Source organism: Leptinotarsa decemlineata, unplaced genomic scaffold (genome assembly GCF_025532065.1).
Source record: "Leptinotarsa decemlineata unplaced genomic scaffold, Ldec_3_MD MMD2_tig00026369_RagTag_RagTag, whole genome shotgun sequence".
Classification (NCBI taxonomy): domain Eukaryota; kingdom Metazoa; phylum Arthropoda; class Insecta; order Coleoptera; family Chrysomelidae; genus Leptinotarsa; species Leptinotarsa decemlineata.
This window is the reverse complement of record NW_027412709.1, coordinates 5792373-5811747: the sequence shown is the minus strand read 5'-3', so window position 1 is coordinate 5811747 and position 19375 is coordinate 5792373. Positions and strand designations below refer to the sequence as shown.

The following is a 19375-nucleotide window of genomic DNA, read 5'->3' as shown; positions in this document are numbered from 1 at the left end:
TATTCATGGTGGCTCGTTACAAATGGAATGCACTGTATACTAGAATCAGTATCAAATGGACGCCTTTCATCTTCACATACAGGCATGATTCATGTGAATTTAATCCAGATCCAGATTTACAAAAGCATTCATCTAACGGTTTTTTGAGTAAGTTTCATCACAATTCACTCCATGTGGAATATTAACTCACATTTTCTATCGGAGTTTCCATACGAACAGCTTATCTATATGAAAAAAATCTACTTATTTTATATGCCGCCTTTCACAAACTGATAAGGCAATAAATAACTTAACAACAAAAACAGTAGGAGCAGAAGTCGCTGTTTCTGTCACTATAATCCAAAAAAATTAACATGGCTCAAGACGGATTTCCACCGAACAGACGAAACTATAACAAAATGGAAACTATGTCGATTCAGACAAAACAAAAAGTTGAGTTGCCAAAATGAGTGTTACATTCGAAACGAATGCTGTTTTTTTGTTTGAAGGTGGTTGACAATGTCTCACGGTGCATTTCATTAGATCAGATTTCCATTGTCTGATATGATACATAATGATTTGATATCCCTGAAAGAATCAATAAAATGAAAAAAATAAAAGATCAGCTGAAAATAACAATTATATCTAGCAAAAAAGCTGAAATGAAATGAAATACAAGCAACAATTGAAAAATTAAACAATTAACAAGACATGAAAACTGATAACTTGAAGAGATTTCAAGCCAAGTTATTTCATTGATGTTTCGATTGTTAGTATCAACTATCATGTTCGGGTAATAACTAGACTTACTACTGCACGTCGTCTTGATTTCAAACAGGTTGGAGCCTAGCTCCCTTACCCTTTTTACCGATGTTTGTCAGAAGGACAAACGGGTCATAACTGATGGTAAATGTTGATGGTATGGCGACATGAATGTCCTCAGACATCAGTGCCGCCCTTTACGGTGTACCCCCCCTAACTGGCTGGGGTGGGTTGGATGAAATTTTGTTTTTCTTTTTAACGGAGGACTTAGGGGCCTTATTCGACAGAGTGTCGGGGCCTTTCATATCGGGAGGGGTCGTCTACAGTACAATCCATAGCTTCCCTGACTAATGGGTTTTCATGAGTTTCTGCACAATCAAAAACTCTCCGATTTCTCGACTGAATGGACTGTCGAATGGAAGGCAGCTGCAAATCACCGCACGAACCAAGGAGCATTCACAATCATCCTCATTAGCTTGTTTTGCAATACCTCCAGAGTGGAGATATTATATTTTGCCGCTTGTCCCCAGACGCCTGAAGCATACATGATAACAGGCTTGAACATCGTATTATAGATGGTAATCTTGTTCTTGAGACTCATTATAGATCTTCTGTTGATCAGAGGGTACAGACTTACTCCGCCAAGGGATGACTATTCATAGGTCATTCGAGTGCTTTCACCTATCCTTTTCTTCCCTCTCTCCGCTTCACCGGTTTAGCGGTAGCTGACCTTTTATCGGGAGTTGACCGTTTTCCTCTCGATTATGGGTTTCCATATGTTGCATATCTTGCTTGGCCAAATGCCTTGTTGGACAAAATATATGCGGCTTTTTATTTTACACTAAACCAGTGCTCCTCCTGATTTCAGCTTAGGACCATTTGATGTTATGTTAATGAGTCCAAACATGCGCTGCTATTCCCGATTTGCTGTTTTCTTCTCGACGTGTGTGTTTTTTGTGCTCGGCAATGCGAAATTTCAATAGTTTCTTAGTTTCACCGATGTAGGATTCTCCACACTAGCAGAATATCTGGTAAATGCAATTCTTGGAGTCGCAGTCCGCTTATGGTGGCCTGATTTTTGTAGGCTGCTATGGATAGTGTTTCCGGATCTGAAGCAGGTTCTGATGTTATACTTGGAACCAATTCTTCTTATCCTTTACATTTCTTTGATGTAGGGAAGTGTTATTTAGTGTTATATTGGTGTTATCAATAATTTTGGAAAATTATTTAAAAAATGTTTGAAAGATCGGTTAATACTTTTCTAGACTCAAACGATATAATCCACCGACAGCAGTTTGGATTTAGAAATGGTAAGTCTACCACTGATGCAATGTGCTCGGTCACACACACAAATAGTTAAACTGAATGACACCTTAAGTGATCCAAGAACGATAATAATAGGAGTACCTCAGGGCACAGTACTTGGACCTATTCTCTTTTTAACATATATCAACGCATTCTTATTTTCATCAACAAATGCAAAAGTAATATCGTATGCGGATGATACCGTCATGTTGTTTAATGGCAATACATGGACTGAGACAAAAGATTTTCTGCAAAGAGATATGGAAATTGCCAAAAACTGGTTGGATAAGTACCAATTATCCCTGAATGTCAAGAAAACACACTATATTGCATTCTCAACAACAGATGTTAATAGACCCTCCTTCAGTAGTATAAAAATTAAGAACATCAAGGAGGAAATCACAGAGTTGAAAGAAATCAAGTACTTAGGGGTTATAATTGATAAAAACTTAAAATGGAGTAACCATATTGACTATCTAACAAATAAAGTGAGGAAGCTTATATATAAATTTTATCATTTACGAGATATCCTCTCTAAAAATCTCCTTTTATTAATTTACAAATCACTGGACGAATCACTCTTTCGTTATGGTATTCTAGTATGGGGAGGAATGTACAAAAATGCTCTACAAAAACTAAATGTCATTCAAAATTATATATTAAAAATAATATATAGGAAAACAAAACGTTATCAGACAACACTACTTTATAATGAAGACGTTGGTGACATAAGATCTCTATATTTTCATAGCCTATGTATATATGCCTACAAATACAAGCAATATCAGAACCATCCTTCACATAACTATACAACCAGAAGTACTACAAACCATCACTTAAGAATTCCCAACTGCAACAAAAATATTGTTCATAGTTGTTTAATATATACTTTACCTAAAGCATTCAACCTTCTTCCATCCAGTATGAAAGAAAAAAAAATTCAAGAAATTCAGTGTTCTATCAAAAAAATATATTTTTTATAATTATTACACTTTTCTGAAAATACTGAATAAATAAATTAATGCAACATTTACACTTCTTTGCTGACATACGCTTATGAAGTTTTCATTATGTTTTAATATTATTCCGAAGCCATTTTATTACAAGACTTATTTGAAATCCGCATATATAATAGAGTTGCACAATACAAGTGTTCAATCACTCAGGTGCCAAACTCAGTAATGTAATCAGAAATTAGTATAGCAAACCAAATCCTCGATTAACTTGCTGAACTATAAAATGTATAGTATATTTCCTAGTAAAAATGTATGGTATATATATGTATGTATATATATATATATATATATATATATATATATATATATATATATATATATATATATATTAAATTAAATTAAATTAAATTAAATTAAATTAAAGAGAGCTCTTGCTCTCTCCCAAAGTATTCGGATTAACCATTTCATTGAAGATCATTTTTTATGATGCCTAGTTCCTTCTCGAAATCCTTTTTTCATATTACAGGACACGAATACACGGTCTACTAGGATTGATTTCTCTCTTAGTCGATTGATTGTTGTTGGATTCCTGGTTCAGATACTGTCCCGTGTGTGTGAGTTTACATTATACAGATGTTTCTCACTCAGTGTCGATTCTTTTCACCAATACGTCTAAGAATGTCAATTCGTTTTGGACTTTCGTTGTTGATGTGCTTCAGGAAGATATCCAGTTCTATATTCCCATGGTTCCATGTTATGGTGTCGTCCATGTATCTCAACTAGACTTGGGGCTTCTTTCCTGTCACTTTCATTATCGGTAGCATGTTATCTGTATAATCAAACACCACATTCGTCTATAGACTTTTTTGACTGTCTATTCAAAACTGATGGATAAGCAAGTATTTGACTACTTCACTCACATGAAAATGTTCAAATTCAAAATATTTCCAGGCAGTGAAATAAATTCACGATGAAACGAAAATACATTGTATGATCCAATAACACATGAAACTGTGAAACCTTGTAACGTTATGTTCAATAATAATTTTACTTATGAATGATATGTGCCCAAATCAGTTAATGTTTTCGGTGATTATGAAGTTATTTCTGGAATTAAACCAAATTTAGTTGGGTCTGGTACATCATAAATTTGGAATCAGCAGTATTACGATACCTCAGCAGAGTTAGTAGTTGAAATTCAAATCAGTGAACGATCGAAATCCGTCAGTTGTGTATATAACTTCATGGTACTAATTTCGCCGTCATCCCATTCACCACTGAAGATGTCTATCGCAGTTGCAGACGAAAACTGTGGTACTACAGTTTCCATTCGACCATGACCTACTAACTCAGATTTTGTTCTATATGATCGTGACTTCGGCAGTGTGAGCCTATGTTATTATATTCTTTATCAATTTTGTGTTCATTCTAGTACATTCAGGAATAGTTATTCTGATAATGATATCAATCGAGTACGGCGCTTAAAAAAGTATGTGCCCTTTTCAATAAATTGATGGATGTATCCATAAGTTACTTCGTTTAGGAGTTCTTGAGAAATGAAAAATGAAACTTTCTATGTCTTTTTACCACTTGTATTTGTAACTAACGTTACTGCAGTTTCGTCTTATGAAAACATTCCCAAACTGATTATTGTATTGGTTTGAAAATATCATTATAGGACGAAACTGCTGTAATTCAATGCAGATCGATAGCAATGAGTTGTTTGTCCTCACTATTTTTTCACTTACCGTAGTTTTCCCGCATTTGATCTGTCGACTAAATATTCCAGTACGACGTCAGCAAACCAGTTGTTTAACATATTCGTACCATTCATCTCAGGACTTTACGTATCTTCAATAATAACCAGTTCGAAACTATCATTGAACTTGAAAAGATAAAAAAAAGATATTGAATAATAACAAACCTCACTAGATATGGATGATTTGAAGAATATATTTTTTGAAATATCAAAAAGAAATTTACTACAGACAGTTTCCTGAGTAATCTATAACTGAATAATCATTACCAAGTGTATAAAAATTTTGAAAATACAGATAATTCCAGAGTTCTGTGAACTAATATTGATTTCTATTGAGTTATATTCAAATAAGAAATAAATATATCATCAGATGGATAGCATAAAAAATGAAATTTACTGAATATTGAATTTTGAAATAAAAAAATATATGATATAATTTGGGAACTCCTCGTTCACAATATTTTAATTTCAGATTTCGAGAAATAATGGAAAATTAACTTCGTCAACAAATATGACAGTTCCAAAAAAGAAAGATGTTGTCTATGAACTGTTGAATGAGAAGGAAAGTTATTTTGAAAGACCGTCAATTTTCTTGGTGAATACGTGTCCGAAATTATAGAATCAATTGAAATTTTCTTTCACTAAGAGTAATGACTTGAGTCATTTGTACAAGAAATATACTTTTCCTACTTTTTTTTGTTACTTAAATAATTTATTTCCCACTAAAACAACGATGAAAGTAAAATAAAAACAACAATAAAAATCAATTGGCGCGAAGATCTTGATCTAACAATGTCCTCTCTCTTATAAAACAAAATGTAGGGTGTCTCCAGAGGCTTCAATAAAATCAATTCCAATTCCTACTAAAAAAAAATAAAAACTTCTCAAAATATAGTTCAGTGAAGAGCCTGTATTTTAATTCATCTGCTGTAATTTCCATTGTGAAATGGAACGACAGATTTGAAATTTTCTCAAAGACAAGAATCCAAAGGAGTTGAAAACGATAATTTTGAAATACATTTTGTCTTTAGTCTTCTACCAATCCATTTTTCTATAAATTTTGGTTCAGCCATTCCCAGACAATGATTAGATAATGCAAAGTCCTTTCGTGATCCTGTTTGAAAAATGTATTAAGATCTGTTTTTTTACACCAGCTATCACCCTGTCACAAATAGAAATCGAAACTTGTGCCAGGTGAGGATTAACGAGGTAATATATCTCAATATGTGATTCCTGGTATGGGTTGGACGATACGCAGTGAAAATCCATGATCTGACCATCGGGCTCCAGCCACATTTCCTCATAATGATTGACTGAATCAGTAAAAAGAAACACACACGACGACTAACCGGCAACTTTTTTCCATAATGAAGAAGATCCTCTTGAAAAACTCTGTTTTGATTTGAATTTTCAGTTCATTATTCATTAGAACCTTCAATCCTGTCAAGATTTTTCGAAATTATAACATCAAACATTCCAGAAATATTCAACCCAATATGCCGTTGTGTGCTTTTTCGAAAAAAAAATATACAAGTTCACTTCAATAGAGATTGAAGATGCCATCGACTAGTTCAGATATGCTTCAACAAAGCTATATTCGTATATTAAAATTAGCTAGGGAAGCTCTTGAAGCATCTCATTTCTACATAGTGAAAATTTACGCATTTTCAGTTCTCAAGTGACACTCAAATTTTTGTAAAGAAAAGTGGGTCCTTCAACAAATATTCGCAAAACACAAGTTTGCATATTACAAAAAATGTGAAAAAATCCGAAGATAGGGAGAAAGTGAACAACTACAATATTGGACATCTTATCTGTAATATTGAAGTTAGATATTTTTTGTCTTCCTTTGTTTGATACCCTTTTATAAAATGATACTCCTAATATCGAAAGTTGATAAATCAAGTTAAGGATGTGATGACTTTCTTTTTTCGACCAAAACGAAACTCTGCTAGAAAATATTCCTATTTTTAATTTTACTTAATTTGAGATTTTTTACTTGAAATGTTTTTTTTTCACATTTATGAATGAGAAAGCAACAGCACGGCAAATATTTCTTCCGCTGCTTTATCAACTTCCCTTTCGAACTAGATGTATTCACTTCCAACTTCAAATCAAATATAGTAGAACCAATCCTTAGAAAAAATAGATACAAAATGATAATAGGTCTTTCGCCTTGGTGTTCAATTTCTGTCTAATGGTGAAGTCGTCAAATATTCTGAGCCATCTGAAATATTCAATGAATAAATGATATGGTTTCAGTCATCACAGAATATTTGAAAATTCCATAACTAGATGAATTCAGAACTCAAAAGTTGAACAATCGAAGAACTGCCGACTACCTACATCGATGGAGCCTCGCTGGCAGTCCACAATGCGATTGTGGATCACCGAGACAAACGATCCGCCATATCGTTTCAGACTGCCCAAATCGTACTTATGGCCGAAACCTACAGGTTTCCCAAGATGCAATCGAATGACTGTGCAATTTGGACATCAATGTATATCACTGGACTTTTTTCCCAATACCAAACCGTTATGTTGACACTTCGACACGTGTTTTGATCACCACGTGATAATCTTCAAGAGGAATATCAAACAATTTGGTGTTGGGAAAAAACTACAGTGATATTCATTACTACACAAAAGGTTCCAAACAGTAAATCACATCAATGTACAGTTTATCAAAGGATCTGTGAAATTATGTGTTATATTTTCACATAGTTTTGTTAATATATATAGTTTCTTTTTATCGTAAAGTTTAGAATCCATACGTTGAATGAATGAACCTTACCTAACTATACTGTGGAGAGTGTTTGCATGATGTTTCCTTATTATCGTGAATTCATTGTTGCATTCATCTGTGTTTCAAGACAAAATTTCAGAACCTTCCCATGTATGGGTTCGAATTTCTTGTTGATTCCATAGATGACGTTTCCGTGATGGGATGTCTGCTCTTCCTTATACTTAGGATTGTTGTTTAAGTCAAGTTCGATGAGAACAATATACTGATCAGAAGTATGTTAGATCGAAATAGTTCTTGGATAACGAATGATATGTTTCTGGACTGCAGTAATATATATTTGTTTGTGCAAATCGAAAGCTGCAGAGAAAAAAAATGGGTGATTGACCATGAGTGGCGTAGAGATAGCGACGATCATTAATGCTTTGGGAGAACTGTTTATATTTTTCCTTGAATATCAGAGCCCAAAGACAATGCATTTATGATTCAACATAAGGCAGCGATATTTCGACATTTTTTGTTACTGGTACTAGGCTGAACCACAAATGCATTGCTGGACACAATTGTCCTTAAACAACAAGCCTGGGTGAATAAGGACGGTGACTTTTCTCCTTATAGAGACGTCATCTGTGGGATTGCCAGAGAACTCAATCTTTTGATAACAAAAATAAACGAGGCTTTCCAAGGTGTTCTAAGTCAAGTTTTGTGATTGACTACTGAAGACATTCGTCCTCTGTCTTTCACTGCAGCATCCATTGCAAGGCAACAAGTTTGAAGTAAGAGCCCAAACACACCGCATTCATTATTCAACACCAGACAGCGTTGTTCCGACCTACTATAGATTTCGTCGGCGCGGCGGTTGATATCAAAGTTTGACTTAGCAGCTGACCGTCTTGTGGAGCCTCGTTTATCTTTGGTATCCGAGAAACGGGTTCTTTCTCGATCCCATAGATGGCGTCTTCGTGAGGAGAAATGGTATCGCCCTTATGTATATTTTTTCATCAGTGGTTTCTATTCAAGCCACATCATTCGTTTTTTGAATAATCAAATCCCCACTTGCTTTTCCAAAACAGGCGAATTAGAACATATGTGATTGAGGTAGTAATTCTGCATGTGTTTCACATATAATTTGTTTCCTCTCCAAGAATGGTTTCATTCTCAACAGAATTGGATTGTGCATACACCTTTGTTGAAGAAAACACATACAGGGCGTTCCAACGAAAAATTGACCACCCTTGTAAGTCAGAAACGGACATGTCATCGAAAATTTCAAAGAGCACGTCAATTCAGACATTCAATTCACGACGTCAGACATTCAATTTTTGAGGAGTTTGTGAATGTCTTCCCATCACCAAATGAGGACCCACATCGCTTCAGTAACGACAATTATATCTATTCACTTCACCTTTTAACATGAAAAAACGTTGGTCTGAAAACCATGTATTGTATATTAGGTTTGGGTTATTGGTTAATTTCCCGCTGAACACCTCACAAAACTGAAGTCGACGATCAGGATCATCTTCGTTTAATTCCTGAACTAGCCTTAATATAGAAGGATGGTATTTGTAGGTTCCCAAAATCCTAAAAACACTAGTAGCTGATACATTAGACGATCTACATACTTGTCTGATAGATTGTTGATTATACATTTGTCAATGTTCTAAAACTTCAACTTCAACTTCAACTTCATCATTTCTGACAGGACGGGATACTTCATGTTTTCTGTTGTGAACAGAACCTGAAGTTCGAAACACAGTGTACAAAGATGACTAAATAATAATTCGTAAAGAAATGACAGTGGCCAACTATCTACTTTTTGTTCTGGGTCACCAGATTCAACAAAAACTTCTAGTGCAAAAAACCAGGAAAAACTAACAGTGTCGATCATTTCAAAACGTTAACTACTAATTGAATATATGATGGAATCGGCCGATACTTGATGAAAATCCATAACTAACGTATTCCAAAAACACTTTATTGTGAGATTTTCACTAAATTGTTTTACAAAAACGCAACACGTGTTTCGCCATACAATGGCTTTATCTGGCGTGTCGTTCAACAGTTGAACGACACGCCAGATGGAGCCATTGTATGGCGAAACACGTGTTGCGTTTTTGTAAAACAATTTAGTGAAAATCTCACAATAAAGTGTTTTTGGAATACGTTACTAATTGAATGAATTCAAAAAATCTAGAAGAACTGCGACAGAGAATTGCTCGGGAATGCCGATCTCTATCTCAGGACATCTTCAATAATGTAAGGAACGCTTTCGAAAGTGAACTATATTATTGTATGGAACTAGATGGAGGTCATTTTGAATACTTTATTCGTTGATTGTGTTGCCATTGATAATACTTTTGTTGATTTCTTCAATATAATGAGCGACAGCTAATTTTCTGTTTTTTCTTAAAAAACGTTCAACATTTGATTTCCCAATAACGAATAAATCAATTTCAATTCCAATTGCAGAAGTGATAGAGGGACAAAAGACCTTCCACAGGAGGTATCACTCGACTCCTCATGCCGTTGAAAAAAATAGGAGGGGGTAGTTGCTGATCGCAGGAGGGTGAAGTTTCGGGTATGATTTCCATATCAGATTTAATCCCCCAAGAAATGAAAATTGACGTGCTCTTTGAAATTTTCGATTACACGTCCGTTTCTGATTTACAGGGGGGTCAAGTTTTCGTTGGAACGCCTTGTATATACAATTGGGGTAAACTTCAAATGTTTTAATTTCTTTCACTAATTTATGAAGAGTTTGTCAGGGTACTTGATGAAGCGTGTATTCGTCAAGAAAACTCACATGCAAGGATGAGTTATTCAAAGTTGTGGAATTGGCCGCGGTGATAGTGCGACCGACTCACGATCGGAAGGCCGTGGGTTCGATTCCCGCCTCGACCAGATATTTTTCACGAGAGAATTCATCTGGTTGAAGCTGGAATGATTCTGCAACTGTGTCAAAATTCACATGATAAAAGGTAAGACCTCGTTAGTCCTTAGCTCGTACAAGTTTCTCAACTTCTGAGAGTTGTCGTTCGTATGGGGACGACAGCTGAATAACGGAAAAACAGATTTTGAACAGATTTTTTTTCGAACAGATTCAATTACTGTTATCGATTGTCACTTATCCTTTCGCGATATATATGAACAATTCACTGCATATTATCCTTACATCATAGGTATATGGGAAAGTCGACGCGAAAGCATAATAATAATCTACCTGTGAAGGATAGCTTGCTATATCCATTTCAATATTTTACAAAATGGACACTTACATTTTAGTTATCGAAAAGTTATTCATTTGAAAACAGTATCGATACAAATTGATACTAATATCCAAAATTTACCTCAAACATTTCATGAAAATTATAATTGCTCTCTACACCGTAGAATTTGAAATAATACCTTGGGAGTTATGGTTACATTATGACTGTTAGGCGACAAAATTAATTCAAGGGGCCTCATAAAGCGATGCGACACGCGTGATGAAGAAAGGTCACCTTTCTGCTCTTTGTTGTCTTCAGTTAGAAATGTGATAACTTACTTATTTCGAAATTAATATTGATTGTTGTGAACGTACTTCTCGTAGGTGGATTTTATCAGAGGTCATTATTATCAGTTACAAGCTTATACGACGTCAACATAGAAAAAAAGTAAGAGATATATGGTCTGCTTCACAACAATATTTGTTTCTATGGATTCATAATACTCCATTATGAGATTTTCACTGGGCAGTGTTCGAAACCGCAACAACTGTTTCCCTAAACAATAGCTTCCTCATACTATGAAAACGCTAGAAGAATATATTATACACGTGTTGCGGTTTTATAAACTGTCCAAAGAAAATCTCACAATGAAGTGGTACTTGAATACGATATAGTGTTTGAAAATATTTTCGCTCAGCAATCTTGAAAAATTCATTGGTACATTTTTTGAGTAGGAAATCAATTTATTTTTCTTTCATCTCTGTCAATTGATTTTCAAAATAAAATTCTTTGATGAATCCGTTGTTTATTTATAATTCGCATCAATTCATCGACCTTCGACATACCATCCGCTTGATGCTGCTTGGCCAGATCCACAAGTACCTCATAAGTTGTATATATATGGTCACCGGTGTGGTTTCTTTGTAGTTTAGTTCAGTGCCTTCTGTTACATAGCGATGGCCAGTGGGTTTACCGAAGTTCTGAAGCGAATGTAAGTAATTTTCATCTGGACAGGAATTTGATTCAGATTACTTCTTTGCTGTTGTTTATTTTATGAGAAATTAGTTATTTATAGGATTGAGCAGAATTCATTGGTTCTGGATGTTCAAATAATTTTCAGAAATCAGTTCAATTTGAACAACAATCATTCATTTTTCTAATGACACAATATCATGAATATATTTATGAAAAACTTTCCTGAATATTTATGAACGCGAAATAATCATACTTCAATCATTCAAAACAGAAAAAGTGTTTTTTTAATTCATGCTAACAATATAAAAATACTGATAATGTACTTTGAACTGGTCCAAGGTAGAGGAACAAATTCAGACACAGAAATTACTATTGAATTTTTGAGGATATTTCTTGATGAACAACAATTGAAAAAATGAATTATTGGAGGCTTTCTATTGTCGTTTTGCCTTCACCATCATACTTTGTTGGACGTACCAAATATAGAACATAATTTTGGTTTTCAATGGGGGTTCATAGTTGAAGGTGATAAAAATATATACCTACTCAGTTCAAGAAAAATTATTATTCAAAATGAAAAATTGAAATCAGATTAACATTTTGGGTGTCTATTTTTTCAATTCAGGCGTTTTTACGGATTGGAAAAGTTTATTTTTTGTAGCACATTTTCTGCTTCTTTTTTCAATTTGAAAAATATAATTTTGCTCGTCAGGAAATTATCTTCATTGTCTCCAACTTGATAAGTGGAAAGCGTGTTGATAGAGTGTTTTTCAATTTGCTGTGGAAAAAGTGTTTTCAATAGGTTGTTGACATGATTGACATTTGAATTCATTTTTTGGAAGACTAAACGGAACACAATACAGTTGATAATAAAATGCAGTTTTGAGGATTTTCGTATGGAAAATGGATGAGCTGTAAGTTTTATTTGCCTTGCCAGAAGAGTTTGTAATATTTCTTGAATTCGTATATTTTCTGCTTGCGCCAAATTTTTACTCTTCTTGATACCTATTGTTATATGTTACAAAAAAAATTGCTGATGCCTGAATATGAGTTCTACTCGGGAAGTGATAATATGTAAAAATTCTATGAAAAAACATTTTTTGGAAAGTTATGTTATGACTGATGTACCCATATAACTGAAAATTTATTTGAATTTATTATTCACGACTTGCAAAATTCATTCATTTTTAATTCTGGTCTATCTGTTTGAAAAAATCTGTTTAAAATCTGTTTTTCCGTTAATCAGCTGTCGCCCGCCCAACCAGCAAAGTTGTTTTATAATTCCATGGTGTTGCAACAGTTTTATTTTATTATTATTTTATAATTACTTCCAAAATGCTAATTGATTATATCAGATGATCGGTGAACACAATACAGTTGTAGGCAATAAAAGTGTTTTATAAATTTGTCATAGAAACGATTATGAAATAAAATTAAAAAACCATTATGAAATAGTCAGGAACTTATCAGAGAAACGTTATTGCAACTAACTTATAAAACTCATTTCCCTATCAAAGTAAATTGTTATGTAGCAGTTTTCTGCGAGATTTTTATGATAGTTATAAAACTATTTCAAGCTTATTTTATAACTGTTTCCTGTAGCGTTAATGACATTATTTTATTAGAATGCTTTCAGATACTATTTCATCTTCATTACCATATTGTCACTTCAATGATAATTTCCCAACTATTTTATAATATGGTATATTTACTACAATTCAAAAACACTTATATAACTGTTACAAAATCAAATTGCTTTTGCTAATATATATTTGCTGCCACCAAGAATAAAATGCAGCATTTAAGAGCAACCAGCTGACATCGATTCCTAATCAGAGCATTGAAATATTCTTCAAAATTTTAGTTGTGTTTAGTAAGAATATTTTTGTTTGTTTATTCAAGTGGGACACCATCGATATCGTGGTGGAAATCAGTTCTTCAGCAACTTTTGAATATTTGATTTTTATTGAGTATAGGTACCCCATAAGTAAATTCAATATTTTCAAGGCATTGGGTTTAGAACTCAACCTTATTATTTACAATTTGGAAGACTGTAAAATATAAAGGGTTTACATTTTCAAGTTTCAGTTTTTAGTTATCTATTTAGAAAACCTGAATATTTTGTTCTGAGCGGAGCAGTTTCGTGTTACAACCTTTTAAATGATGACAAATTCAGGTACAGCAAGGTACCATAAACCACGGTGTCCCATAAAAGATACATAACTGTGGCTTTTCCATACTTTCTGTGACAACTTGTTTGAATGAAAATAACCCTGCTTGCTTTTTGGGTCGCATAGAATTGATAATTTCTTCTTGTACTGTATCGTCATTCTTCAGCTTTCGCTCTATTAGTTCTTCAGCGAAGTCATCAAATGACTTCGTTTCAGTTTATGGATTCGTATTAGCTCATCAGCATCAATTTTTGGCCATGAGAGTTGGTTAAACGTAGATAAAATAAGTCAAATCCAGCTTCAAATAGACGAAACTGTCAACTGAAAATATAGGCCTGAATTATCAAATATCTGGTCAATCATTGAAGCTAATTGAAAGATATATTCTGACATCAAAAAAATCACCCGTCATTTCCTCTGAACGCACGATGAATTAAATATCAACAATATTTTATCGGCGTTCATCGGATATTTATCATATAAAAGTAATATATGATGAATATAAGTAATTTTCATTATAAGAGTCACCAAAGTGTCGTTTATTAGCAAAACTGTTGCCAACTAACTTATAAACAATTACAATAGTTGTGTACCGACAGCAGAGCCACAGCGGAGCAGAAAGGCATACAAATATTAACAGGGCCGTATTCTTAGTATTCTGTGTAAAAAAAACCATCAAAATAACGGGGTGCTTAGTTTTGTTTCAGAAAAATATTTCATGTAGAAATGAGTTGTTGAGGTTGGATGGGAGTTCAGTTTTAGCAGCTGAACCATACAAGGTGATTCACGGCATTTTATCCATTTGGCAATATCTTGGTTTCCGATAATTTTGTGATTTGAGCGTATGCGTTCGCGTTCGAATTCGATTGTATAGGTTCGCTACCCGCTTTCTATAATTAATATTCGTGACAGTGTTCGTATCCATAGGTATTCGTTTAAAGGCCTTTGATTTTGGGATGTTGACTAATTGACGTATGACTAATTTTTGTGGCGGGTTCGAATACTCTATTTGTAACAAATATTTTTTTTATGATTATTTGTTTAGTAAAAGAAGGGTTAGTTTGGTTTTTTTTACGTTGTTTCAGAAAATCCATCTATTGAAAAAATGCGGTCGGAAATCTTGATAGTGGATCTGGAACGGTTTGGTGTTGGGAGAAAACTCCAGTAATATGACGTAACACTCTAGCAAAATATTTCCATATCTTAAAACATCGCAGCTTACGCTCAAAAAAATATTGAAAACCCATTTTTATAAATTATAATTCATTTATACATTCTGTCAATAACTAATAATCAGTTTTCATTCATCCTTGATTTTAGACACTATGATATGCATATATTATATATATATATATATATATATATATATATATATATATATATATATATATATATATATATATATATATATATGTGTGTGTATTATAAGTTATACTTTCAACTTGATAATAATTCCATTGTGTGGATACTGTAGTGGATTTTTCTGTTTGTATCCTGAATATACAATAAATAAAAATAAATAATTACTCAATGTCGATCATTTTCAACATTTATTGGGGGTATATAATAGTTTAAGATTCAGTTCGAAGTGCTTCAAATAGAAGAAGAAATGACTTGGTGTTCCATAAAAAACTTTCTGGAAGTTTTGAGTCGCCCTGTATATTGGAGATACTAAAAAAACTTGAACTATCCCACCTAACCTAGTGCTTCAATTTTTTTTGCGAAGAACAGAAAAAGTTTAATATAATTGGTAAAACCCGTCGTTTAGCCTTTATAATCGATGAAAGAAACTTTTTAGCCAAAACATCCCGACAGATAATATTTATCCAAACTATATGTGAGAAATCCTTCACTCATACAAGCATTTTTGTAGAAACCTACAGCATTAAATGTAGTCCGACTCTGTCGCAATACCATCACTCTCAGAACTAAGTGTTTCTTAACAGTTTTATAGAGGTAACATAGTAGCTAAAATACGTTGAAATGCTTGCTACTGATTCCAATTTATTTTATAGAACGACGCCATTTTAAATGATAGCAATCCGGGATACTGAAATTAGATGAGTTGAAAATATGAAATACCGCATATATAGTGACATTTACAGCTGAAAAGTACATGAATATCATAACATTATATTATTCAGAATGAAGTGAGTTGAATTTGCGACTAGAAAATCAATACGTCGACAGAGTGAATTTTTGTATAATCAATAATTTTACCGAAAACATTTATAAATGAGTGGCGCGCTTAAATTTTGCTAATAATAGGCTATATTTTTGTCAATAAAATTTCATTTACAGTAAAAATATCAATCTTCGAAACAAAAACAATGTCTTTAACAGTTTTATGAGTACAAAAGTGAAATTTTAAAATGGCTTCAACCTTTCTATTTGTTAGTTTTCAGTTGGTGACATATCTATTATATTTTCCTAGTGTCCAAAACAAAATTACTTCTTGCTTCTTCAAGAAAACATTCTCAACACTTTTTTATTTTATTGCTATCGTTTTCGTCTGTATTATATTTCATATCGCTTACTTAGAACTACTAAAAAACTCTCATAAAATTGTCTTCTGTCTTTACAAAACTACTTTTTAAGAGTGTTAGACAAATTTTATAGTAACTGCCAAAATGTTTATAAAACTGTTTTGTGGTGTTTGTAAAAGGTCTTACAAAATATCAATAATAACTATAATGTTTTATAAAACGGTGTCAACTTCTTATTTATAGCAGTTTTATAAACATATTGAAAACATTTCTGGGAGAAATACAGTTTTATAATTTGTTTCTCCGAAACGTTTCCGCAACTATTATAAAATACGAAATTGCTAGTTGGTATATATATATATATATATATATATATATATATATATATATATATATATATATATATATATATATACAAATATGAAAGTTATTGAGTGTCTTGATATAGAAACAGAAGTTAATATCGGACATAGCACTCATGAAAGTGGCAAACCATAGACACGTGTTTCGGGCTTTTGGCCCATCATCAGTATGGTGCAGCCAAGTGTAAGGATGGGCAACACTTGGTTACCAAAAGATAGAAATACAAATGCACGGAGCCACCAACAGGAGCCAACCGCACATTTGTGGTTTCAGTTGATAGATCTCGTGTTCACAAGAAAACTATCAAAATCACCACGGAGGCAGCTATAGCTACTTGCGTGACATCCTGGTCCAGGAAATTATACAAATATGAAAGTTATTGAGTGTCTTGATATAGAAACAGAAGTTAATATCGGACATAGCACTCATGAAAGTGGCAAACCATAGACACGTTTTTCGGGCTTTTGGCCCATCATCAGTATGGTGCAGCCAAGTGTAAGGATGGGCAACACTTGGTTACCAAAAGATAGAAATACAAATGCACGGAGCCACCAACAGGAGCCAACCGCACATTTGTGGTTTCAGTTGATAGATCTCGTGTTCACAAGAAAACTATCAAAATCACCACGGAGGCAGCTATAGCTACCTGCGTGACATCCTGGTCCAGGAAGTTATACAAATATGAAAGTTATTGAGTGTCTTGATATAGAAACAGAAGTTAATATCGGACATAGCACTCATGAAAGTGGCAAACCATAGACACGTGTTTCGGGCTTCTGGCCCATCATCAGTATGGTGCAGCCAAGTGTAAGGATGGGCAACACTTGGTTACCAAAAGATAGAAATACAAATGCACGGAGCCACCAACAGGAGCCAACCGCACATTTGTGGTTTCAGTTGATAGATCTCGTTTTCACAAGAAAACTATCAAAATCACCACGGAGGCAGCTATAGCTACCTGCGTGACATCCGGGTCCAGGAAATTATACAAATATGAAAGTTATTGAGTGTCTTGATATAGAAACAGAAGTTAATATCGGACATGATGGGCCAAAAGCCCGAAACACGTGTCTATGGTTTGCCACTTTCATGAGTGCTATGTCCGATATTAACTTCTGTTTCTATATATATATATATATATATATATATATATATATATATATGGTTTCGCTTTATGCTTCATGTTTTTTTTCAATCTGGTATGAACAAATCATCAATGTTTTCATGTTTTCGTCCTTTGAATTCAATATTTTTTTTCAATATAAACATATACTTATTTCTCAATTCCGGTAGAAATATTCATCTGGAGAGTTGGGAATTGATATTTTTTCAAATAGCGGTAATTCATTATTCAATTTAATTGACATGAAATGTGCTTTTAACGTAATTAATAATTTCGCACTATTTTTTTCTGGGAGACCAATAGCTCATTTTTTTTACATTGCCATATTGGGCAATAGTTTAGTGTGTGCCTGTATTGAAATAAAGTCGAAGACTAAAGATAGATAAAATCTCCAACCAGCTGTTCATCAACGAGCATTTAACAAGTCACACCAAAACACTGTTGAGAGAATGCAAAGACACGGCAAAAAAAAATAATATAAAATATGTCTGGGTACGAGAAAGACATATTCCTGTAAGAAAAGATGAAAGTAGCAGAGCTACGAGGATTTATGATAGAGACAATATGAGCATTATGAGCAAATCAATCAAATAAAAGTTGAACTGTTGAGAGGCAGGTCAAAATTTCTGATTTACTCCGACTACAACACTTATATAAACCAAAAGAAACCAGAATAACTTTCGATTTTTGCTAACTTTCTTTTTGCTAACAAATAGCTTGAGCATTCAAATCATGTTTATTTGATGTAAAGAGCTAGTATGGCCTTCAGAGAAACAGTGGTTTTCATGAAACGAGCCTAAGACGACAAAAATTTTGTAACGTTATTGAATTGAAAATCCATTCGAGTTAACTTTTGATTCTGACAGTTCAATATTATTTGGATATTTGAAAACAGATTCATTTGATCGCCTCGTCATCTAACCGACTGTTGATTTAGTAAATGGAATGATAATCACCTGTGTTGCTCCCTGATTTCTGACATGAACTCGATCGAAACTTAGCTCATGGTCTCCCAACCTGGAGTGTTATTTGACCAACCTGTTAGATAACGAAGTTATCAGAAAATTCGATATCTATGGTTCTGGATAGTTTCCGGAGTCCACCCTATCCAACGAAATGCATAAAACTGAGACCTGTCTTGATATCGTTCGCTAACTCTGAACTCATGAGATCAAAATGAGAAAAAACAGTTGAAGAGTTTGATTTCTGTCAAATCGATCTGAACTCTCCTCAAAAATAAATGAAAATTTGACCAAGGAAAGTAATTCAATGGAAGAGTTTCAATTGTCCCTAAGTTATTGAAAAGGTGAATATACCAAGTAGTAAACATATTTCATCTTTTTGCTTTACGAATGAAAAGCCAATAATAGATTGAGAAAATATTCAGTTGTGTTGGCTTGAGTCATTCAAAATAATGTTCTGAAGATAAACCCACACCCAAAGATAAGAAAAAGAGCGTTGGCCTTTTTCTTATTCACATATGATACTTTTTTTGTGCAAGCGTATCTTCTTAATTCAAAGTTATACAAGTCGTTTTGTTGATTTTT

The 19375-nt window shown here is 33.5% G+C and overlaps 2 protein-coding genes across 2 annotated transcripts in view; one reads left to right on the top strand and one right to left on the bottom strand.

The window, feature by feature from the left end:
• LOC111507510 (uncharacterized) overlaps window positions 1-14529 on the bottom strand; it is a 484193-nt gene extending 469664 nt beyond the window's left edge. The window contains exon 1 of the mRNA XM_074185259.1: window positions 14516-14529. The gene's annotated coding sequence lies outside the window, so the exon portion shown is untranslated. The remainder of the gene's footprint in view (window positions 1-14515) is intronic.
• LOC111512759 (uncharacterized) overlaps window positions 11543-19375 on the top strand; it is a 58661-nt gene continuing 50828 nt past the window's right edge. The window contains exon 1 of the mRNA XM_074185260.1: window positions 11543-11701. Coding sequence (XP_074041361.1) covers window positions 11667-11701 — 35 coding nt within the window. The 5' untranslated portion in view covers window positions 11543-11666. The remainder of the gene's footprint in view (window positions 11702-19375) is intronic.